We start from the raw sequence: 18,295 nt of genomic DNA on the forward strand, positions 1-18,295 counted from the left end.
TGCAAAATTGTGATTTAGATTCTAAAGTATCAACTGCAAGAGACAAGATTTTGGTGTAGTCCTCTAGGCTTTTTTGTAGAGGGGAGAATCAATATCCGACTTGTGTCTGGAAAACTTGTGCCTTAAGTGTCCGGTGGTCGCGTCCGCAACCGCTTTCAGCTCTCACCCCCTCCAGTACCAGACACAACCGCCATCTTACATCAAGCAGTCACTGCCAGGAGAGGTAACGAATTTCACGAGAGTTCACGAGATTACATACACACGCACAAGCTGCACTGCTTCCAATGGTTACCATACGTTCTGGAATGTTCCCTGCCTCACTGCTGTAATCCTCAAGCAAGCGCTTTTCTGCGTCTGTACGCAATTATCCTCTCCACTCTACCTCACAATCATAGAAACATAGAAACATAGAACATGTCGGCAGAAAAGGGCCACGGCCCATCTAGTCTGCCCACACTAATGGCCCACCCCTTAACTACCTCCATGAAGAGATCCCACATGCCAATCCCATCTTTTCTTAAAATCTGGCACCCTGCTTGCCTCAATTACCTGTTGTGGAAGATTATTCCAGCGATCAACCACTCTTTCGGTGAAGAAATATTTTCTGGTGTCGCCATGAAATTTCCCACTCCTGATTTTCAACGGATGCCCTCTTGTTGCCGTGGATCCTTTAAGGAAAAAGAGATCCTCTTCCACCTCGATACGGCCTGTGACATATTTGAACGTCTCGATCATGTCTCCCCTCTCTCTGCGTACAGACGCAGGAAAGCGCTTGTGTGAGGTTACAGCAGTGATGCGGGCAACGTTCCAGAACAATGGTAACATGCCGAGGGACTCAAAATAGTACCTGGCAGGCCGCAAGTTTGAGACCACTGGTCTGTACTGTCAGATTTGCATTCTTTCTGTAAAGCTCCTCATCTCCACAAGAACTGAAGGGGATAAACCTGGCATTAGTGTGTGAGTCAGAACGTGTGCACCTAAGTTTAGTCGTGAGCACTAATGCCATTTGCACATAGCCATTAATGGAAAAAAAAAGAGAAAATTTTGAGTTTTATAGCTACAATACAATAAAATGGAAAGACCTGCATAAGAGTTCATTAAGATCTATTTTCACTGCAGCTTAATAAAAGGACCCCCATACCATTTGCTTTCAGTTCACTTCTGGTCAACCTCCTGTGCAGCACCTGCTCTGGCCTTAAAATAATCAAATCCTTTTATTCACTGGTCTGCACCTCTACTTTTTTCAAAACTTTGAATTAAATAAATAGATATATATAATTAGATAGGCACACATTTCCGAAAATTTAAAAGCATGGAATAGTCAGCCTATGAGAGTAGAAATAAGCCTGTTCCTTTCAGTTCCTAAAATAACACTATACATATTAAATTTAACTGAGCATGTCATCCTAAAAGAAAGTTGTAAAAAAGCTCAACGTGAACTGTGATATAAATAGCCTGATAGCCCTTAATTAAGCAACACATGATCATGGCTTGTCTTTGAAAGAAAATAAACACCTTTTTTTTTTTTTTTTTGGCTTTTCCTTTGTTTCATTTTGTTCCTGTTACTTTAAGTTTTGTTCTCTTTTAGTATGTGCTAATGTGAACTTGTGCGGAATAAGATAAATAGTGCCTGCCAAAATGGAGAGGCACAAATCACAATGAAAATGCCAGAAATCATATCCCTACAGACTGCTCGGTGCTACTTAATATGTCGCAGTGTGAGACATGGACTAACTCAGCTTTCACACAAGCAGTGCAGTCCTAGGTCTGTGAATATTTACAATGCTACTTTCAAAGACAACTACTTTAAATAGTAGATATTCAATTATCAGCATTGCTAAGCTTTGCTCTGGGTTTTGTTTTGTTTTCTACAGCTTGATTTCATTATTGAAGTGTACTGGGGAATTCGTTTTACCAGATCTAATAATGAAAAATATATGGATCGTACATTTGCTATTCCTTTTTCCTGTTGTCAAGGTGAGTTTTATCTTGTTTTATTGCCTTGCTATGCATAGAGTATCATATTTGCCTTTTAATTTGGTTGTCCTAAGGTGGCAGCCAGAAAATTGGCCTTTAACCAGGATATGTGTTTAATTTTAGCCATTAGTAATTTAGGAAGAGACAACTTTAGAACTGAGTAAAAAAAAAAAAAAAATAGTGTCTGCTGTTTATATGACACAAACAGGAAGGAAAATAAAGCAGGAATTAATCTAGGAAAACAGTCAGGATGCCCTTCCTCTGGTTCCTGAGATATTTTGATCATGATGACAACTACAAAATCTACTTATTGAGGCAGAATTAGGGTTTTGCCACAGAATCGTAGAAAACAAATGAATCACTTGCTTACCTTCTACAACTATTGCTTTCTGCTCACCAGTGTCTTGGCAGGTGCCAGATTTTCAATGGGCCTGAGCCCATAGTGAGTGGGCATGTGCACTTTACCCTTCCCTATCATCTTTACCCCTAACACCCCCACAAGCAATCTGGTGTCTCTCAACCCTCTTCCCTACCCTCAGGCAATCTGGCATCTCTCAAATCCTTCCTCCCCCACCCGATGTACTTTTTAAACATTTCAGTTCTTTGCCAGTAGTGAGCAGCTATTCATGCACACTGCTGCACTAGCTCCAGAGCCTTCCCTCTGATGCAACTTCCTGTTTCTGGTTTTTCTTTTGGCATAGGCAGAAGCACATCAGAGGGAAGGTAGCAGCGTGTATGAGTCACTGCTCGATACTTGCAAAGAACTGAAGTATTGAAAATAAACACTGAATGTGGGTTTAAGAGACACAGGATCATCTGTAGCTACTCACCACCTATAAGCTAGCATAACCTCTTAATAACAGACCCCTATCACTATGATCCAGATGACAGCTGGTTGTCCTTTTATGGTGTAAACAATACTGTTCACATCATAAATCTGAGTTTCTAAGATATACAGTGAAAACTCATAGACTGCTGTAATAACACAATTAGCATGTAGCAATGCACTATATGAGGTACCCCAATTTAGGCATCTCAATGCAGCACAGAGAGTGCCTATTCTATAACAACATTTTGGAGTATCAATTCCATTATAGAATGCTAATATCAACCCATATTGACATGCCTAAATTTTGGCATCACCTCATTCGCCATATCATATCGCCTCAAAATTTTCTTCACACTTCTACCTCTAACCCTCTGTTGTAGTTCCTTCCTATTTCTCCTACTGTAAACCGCGTCGAGCTCTACGAACGTGGAGATGATGCGGTATACAAACCTAAGGATTAGATTAGATTAGATTAGATCATTGACAGGCATAATTAGGTGAATCTAAATGCACAATGCAATACATGTAACTTATAGTACTTTTACAAACCCGTAGAGCATTTTTTAGCGCCGGCCATGGTGGTAACAGCTCTGACGCTCAGAATTCTATGAGCGTCTGAGCTGTTACCACTGTGACTAAAAACACTCTACAGTTTTGTAAAAGGGGGCGGGGTTAGTTTGTGATTACATATTCCATATTTCCATACTAGGCGAAGGTGTTTTCTGTGTTCTGTGTGTTCAAAAGATATGGTTTTCTGTTAGCATTGATTCTACTCTATGTTTATAACCTAACTAATTTATTTTTCTCAAGTACTTTAGCAAGAATGTGAGCCTTTGGGACAGTCAGGGAACTCTAAGTACTTTCTCTTCATCTTAATTAATCTTACTTATTGCATTTCTTCTGTTTCTACTGTAAACCGCTTAGAACCTCATGGTACAGCGGTATATAAGAAATAAATTATTATTATTATTATTATTATTACTAGTCTGGTTTGTTTAGTTTTAAAATGGATGTATTGATGTTGTACTGCTCACTGCAGTATATAAGATGCTGCCTTTTCCTAGGTCTATTCCTTCTTGTGCGATATGTGGATTGTTACTAAAAATCATGTTTTTCATACAGATGGGGAGGGGGGTGTCAAAAAATGATGGCCCCCTAGTGTCACATATGCTAGGTACGCCACTCGTGAAAAGTATTAAGATATTTAGCTTTAGCACTACACAGAGGGTAGCATGTTTCCTTTAAAGTGCCTCAGACTTAAAGTCAGAAAACACAAACTATTTCATATCATTCTAATTCAGTTTTATGACAATAACCAGACTAAAAGAACTAAGACAGTGCTATGATAACACTTTCAGTAATATATTCTCTCAAATCTTTTTCCTAGCTGTTTGTCTCTGCTGTTCCGGAAGATTATCCAGACGTGATGACAGAAGAAATAAACCTTATTTTGGGTGTTACTCAGAATAAGATCATGGCAGCACAATATGAATGTTATCAAAAGATTATGAAGGAGCCTGTTCATAGGGAAGATGGTAAAAGGACTTCTTAGTTTTATCATAAGCTTTTGGTATGACTGGAATTTATGTTAGTTCTGATTCTGGCAGGTACAATCTATACTAGCGTATTAATGTTATGCTGTGCTCCACTGAAGCAGAATATTTATAACTCACTTTCAGATAAGGAGAAAGAAGCTGTTTTATTGCTATATCTATCAGGGCTGGCGTTAGACATGTTGGGACTTAGGGCAGAAATTTGGAAAAGGGGCCCCAAAGCCTGCTAGAGACATAAAGGACAAATCTATAACTTGGCACCTAATGTTAAAAGCCAAAGACGAGATTCAGTAAGTGGCACCCAAATTTGGACACAAAAAATATGCGCGTTGAGCGCTAATCTATAAATGGTGCTACAAGTTGAGCATAGTGCTAGGATCCATGCCTAACTTTGGCCATGAGGACTTACACTAATTGATATGTGGTGTAAATACTTGTGTTTAAATTAGACACAGATAGCCCTAATCTGCCCATACTCCTCCCTTGACCACACACCCCTTTTAGTTAACATAGAAATATAGAAACATGGTAGCAGATAAAGGCCAAATGGCCCATCCAGTCTGCCCATCCGCAGCACCTACTATTTCCTCCTTTCCCTGAGATCCCACATGCCTCTCCCACACTTTCTTGAATACACCACATCTACTAGGAGTCTATTTCACACATCTACCACACTTTCTGTAAAAAGTATTTTTTTGATTACTCTTCAGCCTATCACCTCTTAACTTCATCCTATGCCCTCTCATTCCAGAGCTTCCTTTCAAATTAAAGAGGCTCGCCTCATGTGCATTTATGCCATGTAGGTATTTAAATGTCTCTCTAGAAACAATACTAGCAATAACAATCTAAATAGATAAATAACTGCAGCAAAAAAATGTTGCAACAATGTTATAAGCCAAGTGGTGGAAATATCTTTGAAAAACCATTTAAGTAAAGTGGAGAAAAAAGCCTCAACTGGTTTTATATGCAGACGGCAACCCAAAGAGTTTTTTAGCCGTTCTTAATCTGTATCATAGGCAAAAAAACCTCCACTACTTCTCTAAATGTAATCTTTCAAAATAGGAAAATATTTCACCACTGTGCACAGGGAACAGGAAAAAGAACCTTCAGGAAAGCTACACTTATCTTCACAGCTGTTAATATAAGCCAGGACCGCGATTCAAAAATGCAACGATCTTCCTATAGTCACATTTCTGGCATTGAAGTGAAGACAAGGAACCGATGTCCAAATCCAACAAGACACTTGTTTCACCAACGAATGGCTGCTTCAGGGAATTCCCTCCTATTGCATCCACAATTTGGCTCCACAATGGTGCCTGACTTAAGTGGTTTTCTACCACTTGGCTTATAACATTGTTGCAACATTTTTTTTTGCTGCAGTTATTTATCTATTTAAATGTCTCTGTCATATCTCCCCTCTCCCGCCTTTCCTCCAAAGTATACATATTGAGATCTTTAAATCTGTCCCCATACGCCTTAAGATGAAGACCACTGACCCTTTTAGTAACCTTCCTCTGGATTGACTCCATCCTGTTTACACAATATTCTAAATGGGGTCTCATCAGAGTCTTATACAGGGGCATGAATGCCTCCTTTTTCCTACTGGCCTTACATATTCGTATTCATCCTAGCATCTTTCTAGCTTTCGCCATCACCTTTTCAACCTGTTTGGTCACATATTTATAGAACATCTCTTAGCAAAATACACACATAAAACCAAATTGTTGTCAATTAGCACCAATGGTTGATTGTTAACTGCTCTTAGCTTGCCCTTCTCCTCCACTGCCAATTCCAGACTTTGTTCCTTTCATCTAGCTGCCCCTTATGCCTGGAATAAATTACCTGAGTTTGCCCGCCAAAGCCCCTTCCTTTCTTTGTTTAAAAGCAGACTGAAAACCCACCCTTTTGATATAGCCATCAATACATAACCCTACTCCCCACTGCCCCCCAACCCAGCCAGCAGATTAACCATGACATCCTGTTTGTCTGTTTAGATTGTAAACTCTTTTGAGCAAGGGCTGTCTTCTTTGTGACTGTGTACAGTGCTGTATATGTCTGGTAATGCCATAGAAATAATTAATAGTAGTAGTAGTAGTAATTATTGATGCTCTAGCAATTTTGAGCATCATATGAAGTTAAATTAAAAAAGTAAAGGCAAAATGCATTTAACAGCTTTAATAAAAGTGACTATGAGCCATTCAACATATCACTTTTCCACATAGTCCCCATGCAAGACATCACATTTATTATATTGTTCAACTAGCTTCTGCATTCCTGCAGAGAAGAAGTTTTTTGGCTGCTCCTGAATTCAGGTGAGCACCACTTCCTTCACTTCATTGTTCTTTGTCTTTTGCTCTCTGGGCCACAGTGATACACCCATGTCTTGTCGCTGGTGACCCAACCGAAGTAAAGAAACAATGGTCCAACTGTCTGCAGTGAAAAACAATCCAGAGCAAACAAAACAAAATACTGCAGACTTTGTACACGATGCAGGCAGACTTTATTTATGACGAATAAAACATTTAAAAACCTTTTACCAGGCAAGGGACCCAACACGGTCCGTGTTTCGTATAATCTTCATCAGGGGTCCTAATAAGTACAAGTACAATATTTAAACCAAGATAGTTAAAAAGATAATTTTAAAGAATAATAATAATAATAATAATAATCAATTAAATATTAAGATGATTCAAATTTTCCAATACAGGGGTAGAGGTGTGGAAAGTAAAAAATAAAACACAAAAAAATAAGAATAAAAATAAAAATAAAGAATAATTAATAAATAAATAAATAGAAGGAACTTGAAGGGAAAAAATGAAAAAAGAGAAGAATAGAAAGAGAAGAAGCCCTTATTTATATATTTTTTTTTAAATTTTTTTATCCATTATTAATTAATTATATCTAATAAGTGTTTCTATATAACCATAAAAAGTCCAAAAGTTATATATATAAACCATAAGAACTAAAAAATTAATTAATTAAAAAGTGTGAATTAGTAATAGGTAAAAAGAATTACATCAATCAAAAGAATAGAATCAATCAAAAGAATAGCCTTGGACAAATAGCTATCAAGAGACATAGAAAAAAGCATATAAGTTTGAGAAATGTAATTCTAAAAAATATATATATATCATAGCTAAGAAAATAGGTAAAGAAAAATGAGAGAAAAAAATTTTTTGTGTGAAAAGTGAGTAGTTTAACATCACAAGTATTCTAGATACAGCAACAGTGATCATAGGAATTGAAAATTGAAAAGCAAGGTAGACAATAAAAGCAGAATAAAAATAAAATACAACCTTTGAATGATGTATAAAATTTCAAGTCACGTTCTAATTAAATATTGGAGAGCAACATATATATACATAACAGTCCTAATATCATATTTTTTAAACAACAGAGAGAGTAAAACTGAACTCATCGTGTATCCCAGGTCATCATGCATTGTGGCAAATGCAGATCCATAGCTGATATCCAAATTTGCAGCCAATTGAGAAACCGTTATCCGTCAGTCTTCTCTAATCAAGGCATCTGCCCTATCAATGTGCTCGTGTGAGTGCGATGTTGATGGGTGACCAGAACGACTTTCGTCAATTACACCTGTTCTTCCCGCTTTAAACCCACTCATATGTTCTTCCTGCTTTTCACCCACTCATAAGCCTTTCATAGATTCATGGTGCTATGTCCATACTGAGTCAAAATTTGACAGTGAATTTCTACAGGTATCACTCCCTTTGCCCAAAGAAAGTGCACTACTACATGTTGTTCTTCGATGGTGCAATCTTGCCAGTGGAGTGTCCATGGTTTCTGACCTCAAGGCTGCTACACGACTAAAGGCTGAGCACTGCACTGTGGGTGGACAAACTATCCAACTGGCAATGCACAAGTACATATGTTGCATTTCAGTAGCTCTGTTCCAGTTATCGTGTAATTTAACAATTGCCTTTAATTTGATTTGCCCTCGTATATAGAATTTGGGGACACATATATATGTATTTTATAAAATAATAGCACAGGGGTGTCCAACCTTTTGGCTTCCCTGGGCCGCATTGGCTGAAAAAAATGTTTCTGGGGCCGCACAAATGCGCAAACGCTGCAGCAAGACAGAGGAGGGAGCCAGCAAGACGGTAAACACCCGGGGGCAGCAGAGGAAATCACTGCATTGCCCTCGACCGGGGCCACACAAAATCCTTCATGGGGCCACATGCGGCCCTTGGGCTGCAGGTTGAACACCCCTGTAATAGCACTTAAGCACATAAGAAGTGCTGTTATGTCTGTGCTAGGCACTATTCCAGGGCTTCACATTCTATTTCTGGTACATTCTATTTGTGGCCAAAGAAAACTGTCTGACTCCCTGGAGGTGCAGAACAATGAGAATGATACACTTATGGAGGGCCCACCTAGGATGTGACCCTAAAAGCAAGTTTTATGACCCCATTTGGGGTCTCTACCCACAGTTTGGGAAGCTCTGTGCCATTCTATAATGTAAATACCAAAGCCACTTAGCATGTAATTGTTAGGAGGTATACATGTGGATGGTGCATGGGCAGGTAATGGGTGTATTGCCAAGCAATGTGTGCAATTTGTGGATACTATCAGTTGCACACACTGTTTGGGGCTTACTGCAGTCACTTATCTGCCCATATTTCGGCATGTGTTCTACGACTGTTATAGAATTGGTGCTAAGTGATACTTACATTTTGGCATCATTAGATAATTGCTCTGTATGCCTTCCTCAGCTTAGGGCAGACCTATGGCCCCCCTCTAGCATAGAGTCCCAGGTCTATTTTCCCTGTTTGCAGCCCCTAACACCAGCCCTGCCAGCTGTGACTATCCTCCTGACTGGCATGAACAATACAAATTCTTGGAATGTATCAAGTTATTGGGCAAATGCCTAGGGTTACCATATGGCTCTAGAAAAAGGAGTATATAACAAAAGTCCAAACTCTACTCATATGAAAGGGTCTCAATTCTGTCAGAACATCTCTCTTCTATTGAGCTAATTATTTCACCAGTTTGAAAACAAACTTTATTTCCGTGCAGGAAAAGGTCTCAGAGATAAGGAGTACTATGCTTCATAGTCTCATCGACAGTCACTGCCAGCGTAGATGTAATCCCTGTACATACTCCATCCTGCAATCACTGGCCAAAAACCTGCTTCATATAATTAATTTTTTTAATTGTTTTTATTGTGTTTTGGTTTTAATTTTACATATTTAACTTTTTATAGTTTTATCTATATTTGTATTCAATATCCAATATGTTTCATATGAAATATCATCGAATAGCGACCACGTCACTATTTGAAAAAGACTAACAGAAAATTACTTATCTTAAATATTTTTAGTGTTGCTCATAGATTCCAGATTTCATTTATTCTGTGCCATCTCAGACTACCGGGACCAGGACTGGAGCCGTTCAATTCTCACGGGGCTGGAGCTGGAGCCCACGCGGCCGGCGTTTCGCAGACCGCTAGTTTATCAGCTGCTTCAGGGCCAGTTTCTGGGCACAGTAATATCTGTGGCCGGCGATGTCTAAACTACCTCCTTACAGCTCAATAGAAGAGAGATGTTCTGACTTAATTAAGACCCCTTCATATGAGTGGAGTTTGGACTTTGTTATATACTGATTATTTATACTACTCAGTTACAAGTTCTAGAAAAAGGAGGACAGATTGAGACATTCGGGTTTTACTTCCATTGCTTTAATGGAAGTAAAACCCAGATATCTCAATCTGTCTTTTTTTTTTTTTCTGGAGCCTTATGGTAACCCTCCCTACCAATGCCCTGAATTGCTTTCTTTTCCACATCTGTATACCATGAATGGTACTTGTTTGACACATTTCACATGTAACACCTTGAATTTAAGCTGATTTTATTGTTTAGTGCAGTGTTTTCCAAGTTAGTCCTGGAGTACCCCCTTGCCAATCAGGTTTTCAAGATATCCAAAATGAATATGCATAAAAGATATTTGCATATAATGGAGGCATAGTATGCAAATCAAGTTCATGAATATTCATTAATTATATCCTTAGAACCTGACTGGCAAGCAGGTATGCTAGGACCAACTTGGGAAACATTGGTTTAGTGCATAGATATTTCCAGGGTACTCCAACAAAGGACATGCTGTTATAACATAATTTGCAGTTGTAAGATAACCCACATGCCAATCATAGGAGCGGTAGTTACGATTTTGTATCACTAGTGGATTATGCACAACAGCTCCGTAATATTTTAATGTGTGAACTTATATATTATTTCTGCAGACTAATGAGTTAATGCTTATGTAGTGTTAAAGTGCTACAAACCAAAATACTAAAGCACTTAAGAGCATGTTAATAACCAGTAGCCTGTTTAATCTTTGGTGGGTTTTGCTTCCAGGATGTGACTTATCAGCAATTATTAATGTTTACTAAATAGTTATTTGCTTAAAAGGGAATGTCTACCTTCTATTATAGCCGTTTTTAATCTCCAGAAAGCTATTTACACGGGCCAGAGGAAAAGTATTCAGAGTGTAGGTTGTCTACTTTTCTAAACCATTATAAGGCTTTACTACACCTATAATATCACCCCCACAAGGGAGTTATCCCCTTGGATAAATGTTTTTTTTGAGGGGGAGGTTGGGGGGGAGGTTGCATTGCCTGCAAGGCCACGGCCTTTTCAAGTGAGGGTGTCTTCCCATTTCCTTGAATTCCTCCCGCTATTTCCACTGGAAAGAAAATTATTGTTTACTTTTTTTCAATGGAAAATAATAGGAGTTGGCCTGTGACACACTCTCTTTTTGATTCTATCAGAATGGAATCAGAAAATTCTCTGACAGAACAGAACAAAATCCCTTTGTGATGCTATTTCTCATTGATTTCAAGAGATAATCTCACGATTATCATAGCACCTCATGGCAGTTGTCTGTTGAAAAGTGGCATTGGTAGCTACTACTTACTACCCAAGCTTCTCATCACACCTACTAACCACACATTATCTCTCTAGTGTCTCTTATTTGTAATTCTTCCTTATAATCTCCCTCATATATATGCATAGCTGAGCAGGAGTGTCCTGAGGTCACAATGTGCCTTATATGATGTGTCCACCAGTGGCCAAGCAGGGAAAGCAATGGACAGAGCACAGTTTGGGTCTCCCCACCTTCCTTGTGCACTGGGCTCTCCCCCCCCCCCCCCCCGTCAAAAAAGGGCAAAAGGCTCACTATAGCCATGCAGCTGGGACCTGCACAGTTGTGCTCCTTCATTTACAAGTCCTGCACAATTCAGCCTGTAAAACTGATCAAATGAAAAGAGCTTTGTTTATTAAACAAGCAAAAAAGAAAGATGTTAAGGTTTGTTATTTCACCTTGGAGGATATCAAGATCTAACAATAGATTGGTGTGTACTCCCTCTGTCTTCACAGAATCCTCTCCTGCACGTGCTATCCCTGGAGATAGTAATTCAACTTCCCAATAAAGGCTACAAACCTATGAGCTTGAGGATAATCATCAATCAATCACAGTATCTCCACAAGCACTCTAAAGTTTTCAGTAAATTGTCCCAGGACCTCAGTGATAAAACTCAGGGCTCGAATACTCTCATAGCCTAGAGCAGGGGTGTCAAATGTTGGTCCTCGAGGGCTAAAATCCAGTTGGGTTTTCAGGATTTCCTTAATTAATATGCATGAGATCTATTAGCATACAATGAAAGCAGTGCATGCAAATAGATCTCATACATATTCATTGGGGAAATCCTGAAAACCCAACTGGATTGCGGCCCTCGAGGACCAACATTTGACACCCCTGCCCTAGAGCTTTATATATCAGATAATCACTGGTCCACTTTTAAATATAACATATATATATATATATATATAACATATATATATATATATATATATATATATATATATATATATATATATATATACTAGTCTTTAAGCCCGTTACATTAACGGGTGCTAGAATAGATGTGTCTGTCTGTCTGTGTTTCTTTATCTCTCTCTCCTTGGCTGTCTGTATCCTTCTGTCTCCCCCTCCCCCCGAGCAAAGCTGTTTGCCCCCAGCATACACCTCCCCCCCAAATGTCTCTCCATGGCCCTCTTCTGTCTTCCCCCCCCCAGAGCAAAGCTGTCTGTGCCCAGCACACCTCCCCCCAAAACAGCCCCCTTTCCCTCTCCCTATCTCTCCATGGCCCCTTCTGTCTCCCCCCAGCACACCCCTCCCCACAAAGCAGCCCCCTTTCCTTCTCCCTGTCTCTCCATGGCCCCTTCTGTATTCCCCCCCAGAGTAAAGCTGTTTGCCCCAAGCACACCCCTCCCCCTAAAGCAGCCCCCTTTCCCTCTCCCGCTGATTCTCTCTCTCTGGCCCCCTTTCTCTGTCTGTCTTTGTGTCCCTCTCCCTGCCCCTGAGTCTTTCTTTCTTTCTGTCTCCCTCCCTCCCGCTGTCTGTCTGTCATTTTTCCCAATTTCCCTGTGCAGCAGCATTTCCATTCCACTTCCCTATGCAGCAGCAACAGCATTTCCCTCCTATCCCGCCCCCTTTCCTGTGCAGAAGCAGCAGCGGTATTTCCCTTCCCCTCCAAGTCCCTGTGTAGCAGTAGCAGCATTTTCCCCCACCCCCCTTTCCCTTCTCTTCCCTTACCCTTCCCTGCTCTGTTCGGCCCCTCCCCCTTCTTTTACTGCCGTTGTCCTGCTCGATCTGGCCTGCTCCTGACCCTCCCACCGCCGACAAACTTCCGGGCTCCAGCCGCGTAGGCAGCACTTTAAACACGCTGCTTCGTGGCCTTCTACTGCCGATTTCCTCTGCTGCGTCTGTCTCCGATGATGTCATCAGAGACGCGGCAGAGGAAATCGGCAGTAGAAAGGCGCAAAGCAGCATGTTTATAGTGCTGCCTACACCGCTGGAGCCGGGAGGTTTGTGGCGGGTCAACGGCCGGAGCGGGGCTGCTGTCCACCACTTAGTTGCTGCCACTGGTGCTGCCTACGCCGCTGGAGCCGGGAGGTTTAGAGAGAGCACAGTCGCGTGCCTTCAGCCACCGCACGTGCCTCCAGCCCCTGCAAGCGCCGTGAGGTGTGAAATAGAATACTGCCACAGAAGCACACCTCATGGCGCCAGGAATCACGAATTTTCAAGAGCGCATGCGCGCTCTAGGGTTTTATTATTATTTATTATTCATTTTATAACTTTAAATATTTTTTCATGAAAATTATGTAGCAAAGCACTTTGTTTTATAAACATTGTGTCGCTCGGTTAGGGGTCCTACATCCCATGTTTAGCCAATCATTTACAATTTTTATATCCCCTATAATGTATCAAAACTGTAAATTAAAGTTCTTAACTCACCATTAATCGTTATCTTGAACTGCCTCTCTCTCCAGCTCTTCCCCGGACCAAGATGGTGTTAGCGCATATATACTAGATTTAAAGTACTCAAAACTCCTCCCTCATCTTCTCGCCAATCAAAACCTCCCTGGACTAGAAAAACTTTAGATTGCTTGAGGAGATGCTCTGATTTGATCCCTGGAGACAGAGCATACATCTTCATCCAAATAGCAATCCAGATAGTGGACTGAATATTAGCGCTTTCCAGAAAACTCAGTGTTCTACCTATGCTCCTCCTTCACAACATCATCTGAATAGTACTGAGGCAGTCTGAAAGGAACTTCATTGACACTATCAAAACAGTGTCAATGAAAATCCCTGGATAGCACTGGCTGGTATAAATAACCAGATGACTGCTGTTATCTGGAGAATTCCTTTTCAATATTGGTTAAAATTGTTGTTACCACTTTGGTTGGTATTTTGTATTTTTGAACCTCTGTACATCTATTGCACATATTTAAAAAGAGCCACCTAGGGCAGGTTGTGCTACATCTGTCTTGCTATCACTGCTCTAAACTGGGATTCATGCCAGTGTCCTGCATTGTACATACAAATGAACACATCTGGAGGATGAACAGTGACTGGTGCCAATTTCTCTTCTTGCTCTTTCTCCGCAGGCTGCTTAGAATGACCAAAGGGCACAGGATGCTTGTCAGTTGTGTCTAAGGAACACAAACCAATATAATCCCATTAAATATTAGTAATTTGCTGCCCTGTTGGTGACACTGACCACAGTATAAAGATGTTGACATTATGGAGGCAATCCTATAATAAGAAACCTCCATTTAGATGGTTGAATAATGTGGATAGTGAGCCTTTTCTACTGTATAAGGACCACTTTATACACAAGTGCTCTTATGAATGCCAGTATAAACCCAGTGCACCAAAATGTGGATTTGAACATTTATGACAGATCTGTGACTTGTGCAAATGATCCTGCCTAAATGTGACTTTTATGCATTCTGTAAGTTGCTCATGTAAATGTCAGTTCCACCTATGCTCCTTCGGCTGTTCCATTTCAGTGCGTAAATATAGAATAAGAATTAGATATGATGATGCCTTTTATGCATCTAAGTGTACATTGGTCCTCATAGATGGCACTATTCTATACATTTCTGCACACAACCTGTGCATAAATTTAAGCACGCTGTTACTGAATGAGCAGGCATATGTTCATGTTTATTTTTAAAAAAATAAGGACGTTTAATGGACACAACAATACCCAGCAAACCCACAGTCCCTCTCTTCTACTCATCAGCTTACCTCCAGCTTGTCCTGGTCCTGCTGCCAACTCCAGTAAGTCTGACAATTTTATGTTTCCTTTCTGTTTGTATGAGATGGGCAGGGTCCAAATACATTGTTGAAGAGTCCATTGTGTGAAAACCAGGGTGTGAGTCTTTTATGCAGGCAAAGACTTTGCCTCAAAATTGTTAAAATTAGTCCTTCAATGGGTATTTTATTTTTTTATGCTGTCCCATATTGGCCTGGACCCTTTGACATGCTTATTTCTGATCTGGGGATCAATGGCATTCTACTGACTGATGGAAGATCATCAAGGCCATGAAGGCCCAGAGGACAAGCTCTGGCTAATGAAGGAGATACAGTTGGTAAGTATTTCTGTGATATGCCTTTTATGGTGTGGCATGGTGCTTTTGTGTATATTATAATTTTTTTTAATGTTAAGTCTCTAGTATAGTGGTCTTCAATACAAGGCCCATGAGCCAATGGCGGCCCTTGGAGACCCTCTGGATGGCCTGTGTACCTATATGGAGTCTCCCCCTCCCCCCAGGCAACATCTGGTTCTTCCTCACCATTGTCGTTCCCAGAATCACTGCTCTTACTCCAAGAGCCTGTCGCTATAAGACTTTTCTGGACAGGACATTGGAATATCAAGCGGGGAAGATGAATTCCTGGTTGAGACCATTGATTACCCAAGTCTGCTCTTATCTTACCTTTAGGAAATCTTTGAAAACTCATCTATTTGATAATCACGAATGTTGATCCAATCCAAACTTATATATTTAAGATGGTGTTTTTTTCTAATAAGTTATGTTTTTAACGTGTTCCCCTTTTTAAATTTATGCTGTATTTAATTAATGTTGAATATATAATAGTTGTGATTGTGTGTTTTCCTGATTTTGTATTTTTTAACTGAAATGTCTCAGTTTTCCCTGTTGTGAACTACCTAGAACTGCTGGTGGGGCGGTATACAAGAAAATAAATTATTATTATTTGTGCTACTAGCAGCATGAGTGAAGTAAATACAATGCCTTCAGTGGCCCAGAAGCTTTCTCTCTGCTACTGCTTCCTATCCCCACATAAACGGGAAGCAGTAGCAGAGAGAAATCTTCCAGTCCACCGATGGCAGTGTGTTTACTTCACTCACACTGCTGGCAGCATGAAGAGTACTAGAGCAGTATTGCTTGGAACAAAAATGTGAGCAAGCACTAGATCCCATAGGCGGGAGGAAATTGCATGGAGAGGGTAATAAATGCTGGACTAGAAAGGTAAAGAAAGATGCCAGGGGAAAAAGGGAGGGGGAAGATAGAGATGCCAGACCATAGGAGGGAGGAAGAAAGGAGACAGAGGTGCCAGACAAGGGGATGCAAGAGGATATAAGGAGAGAAATACAAGGAGGGTAATAGAGAGATGCTAGACTGTGAGGATGGGGAGAGAAGGGAAAGAAAGATGCCAGACCTTCAGGTGAAGAAAGGGAAGAGATGGATAGAGATACCAGACCATTGGGAGAGAGGGAAGGAGATAGAGATGCCAGACAAGGGGGAGGAAGGGGATAGAAATATAGGGAGAGTTACTAGACTGTGAGGATAGGGAGAGAAGGGAAAGAAAGATGCTAGACTTCAAGGGGAAAAAAGGGAAGGGGCGGACAGAGATGCCAGACCATGGCAAGGGGCAGGGAAGGAAAGAGAGAAGCTAGACAAGGGGATGAAATGGAAGGAAGGAAGAGAGATACCAGACCACAGAAAGGAGAAAGGGAAGAAGAAAAAGGTCAAGCCACTGGATAGGTGAGGGGAAGGAATAAGTGAGAGATGCCAGACCAGAGAAGGGAAGGATGAAGGAAAGATTCCAGACAAAGGTAGGGGGAGGGGAAAAGGAAACACAGAAAGATGACAAACCACAAGGGTGAAGGAGGGAAGGAAAGGAGAGAAGAGAGATGCCAGACTGTGGGAAGGAGAGGAAAAAGATCCCAGACCTTAGGAGGAGGAAAGGGGGAGGGAAAGAGAGGGAGGAGATGGTACACAGGGATGGAGGGGATGGGAAAGGAAGAAAGAAGGACGAGATAGTGCGCAAGGATGGGAGAGATGGGGAAGGGGAGAGAGAGGGAAGAGATAGTGCACAGGGATGGGAGGAGTGGGGAAGGGAAAGCATGAAAAAAATGCTGTGTATGGATAGATGGGAATAGGTGAGAAGAAAGAGGGAGGATATGGCACATATGGATGGAGGGGAAGGGTAGACAGCTGGAGGATATAGTACACATGGATAGATGGGAAGGGAAGACATGAAAAAGTAGATTTGGAAACAGAACAATGGAAGAAAGCTGAATGTTAAAAGTTAATGCCAAAAATGGATGTAGGAGAGAAAGTGAAGGAGAGAAAAACAGCAAATGGATAAGAAGACCCTGGAAACAGAGTTAAGAACACAGGCAGAAGGAAGTGCAACCAGAGACTGGGGAAAGATGATTAGAAAAATAAAATCACCAGACAACAAAGTTAGGAAAAATGCTTTTATTTTCAATTTAGTGATTGAAATATGTCAGTTTTGAGAATTTACATCTGCTGTCTATATTTTGCACTGTTCAGGAAGTTTATTTCTATTTTTCTGGTATTGTACCACATGCAAAGTCTGACATTTTAGGATTTTGTTTGTGTATACTGTATTAAGACTTTTAGTTCGTGATCCTATATTTGCATAAGGTTTATCTTTGCTCCGCACAAGTGACATAGGCCAGATGTTCTGGTTGGAATGAATGTCGTGAAGCATTATTGGTGGCATGGCTCCAAATAGGAAGATATATGTCGGCTCTCCTTCAGCCCTTTTAGCCCAAAACATCCCTTACTTAAAAATTAGCAAAGATCACTGCTCTAGCATGTTATGTTCTCTTGTCTGGATATATCAGTTCATCCAAATTTAGCATGATGTATGTTTCTTCATATGTCCTTCTCTGTTGTACCTATGTGTGTGTATATTATACCCTTGTTTCCTGTCTAAGCATAGGGCATGGTTCTGTTGCATACAATGATAAAGTGTATACTTTCTCTCCGCTTGGAACATGTCTCCTAATGAGATAGTTTTGCACAGTCAAAAGTATGGAGAATATGATCTCAATATTTCAAATGTACTAACATGTTGCTTATCTTTGTCCTTCTTGGCCTCATTTCACCTTCTATTTTTACTATTTTCTCACATTCATTAGTGTAACTATTATCCAGTTATCTGACTATTTACTCATGTCATCAGAGTATGCAGCAGCCTATTCAAAGGGCTCATGTCTTCCACAACCCAGGAACACTCAGATTCAGTTTGCTTCCTTATTTTCCCATACTCAATCCTTCCCTTCTCC

At 40.5% G+C, this 18,295-nt stretch overlaps 1 protein-coding gene across 5 annotated transcripts in view; it reads left to right on the top strand.

Moving 5' to 3' along the window:
• Positions 1-18,295, top strand: part of CALCRL (calcitonin receptor like receptor) — a 227,795-nt gene that overhangs the window by 142,506 nt on the left and 66,994 nt on the right. For 2 of the 5 annotated variants that reach the window (XM_033945195.1, XM_033945196.1), the window contains exons 2-3: positions 1,875-1,977; positions 4,194-4,341. In XM_033945195.1, coding sequence (XP_033801086.1) covers positions 1,927-1,977; positions 4,194-4,341 — 199 coding nt within the window. In that variant the 5' untranslated portion in view covers positions 1,875-1,926. Of the gene's footprint in view, positions 1-1,630; positions 1,766-1,874; positions 1,978-4,193; positions 4,342-14,019; positions 15,324-18,295 lie in introns of those variants that run through there. The other 3 variants (XM_033945198.1, XM_033945199.1, XM_033945194.1) reach the window with 2 other exon arrangements.

This window comes from Geotrypetes seraphini, chromosome 5, assembly GCF_902459505.1.
Source record: "Geotrypetes seraphini chromosome 5, aGeoSer1.1, whole genome shotgun sequence".
Taxonomy (NCBI): domain Eukaryota; kingdom Metazoa; phylum Chordata; class Amphibia; order Gymnophiona; family Dermophiidae; genus Geotrypetes; species Geotrypetes seraphini.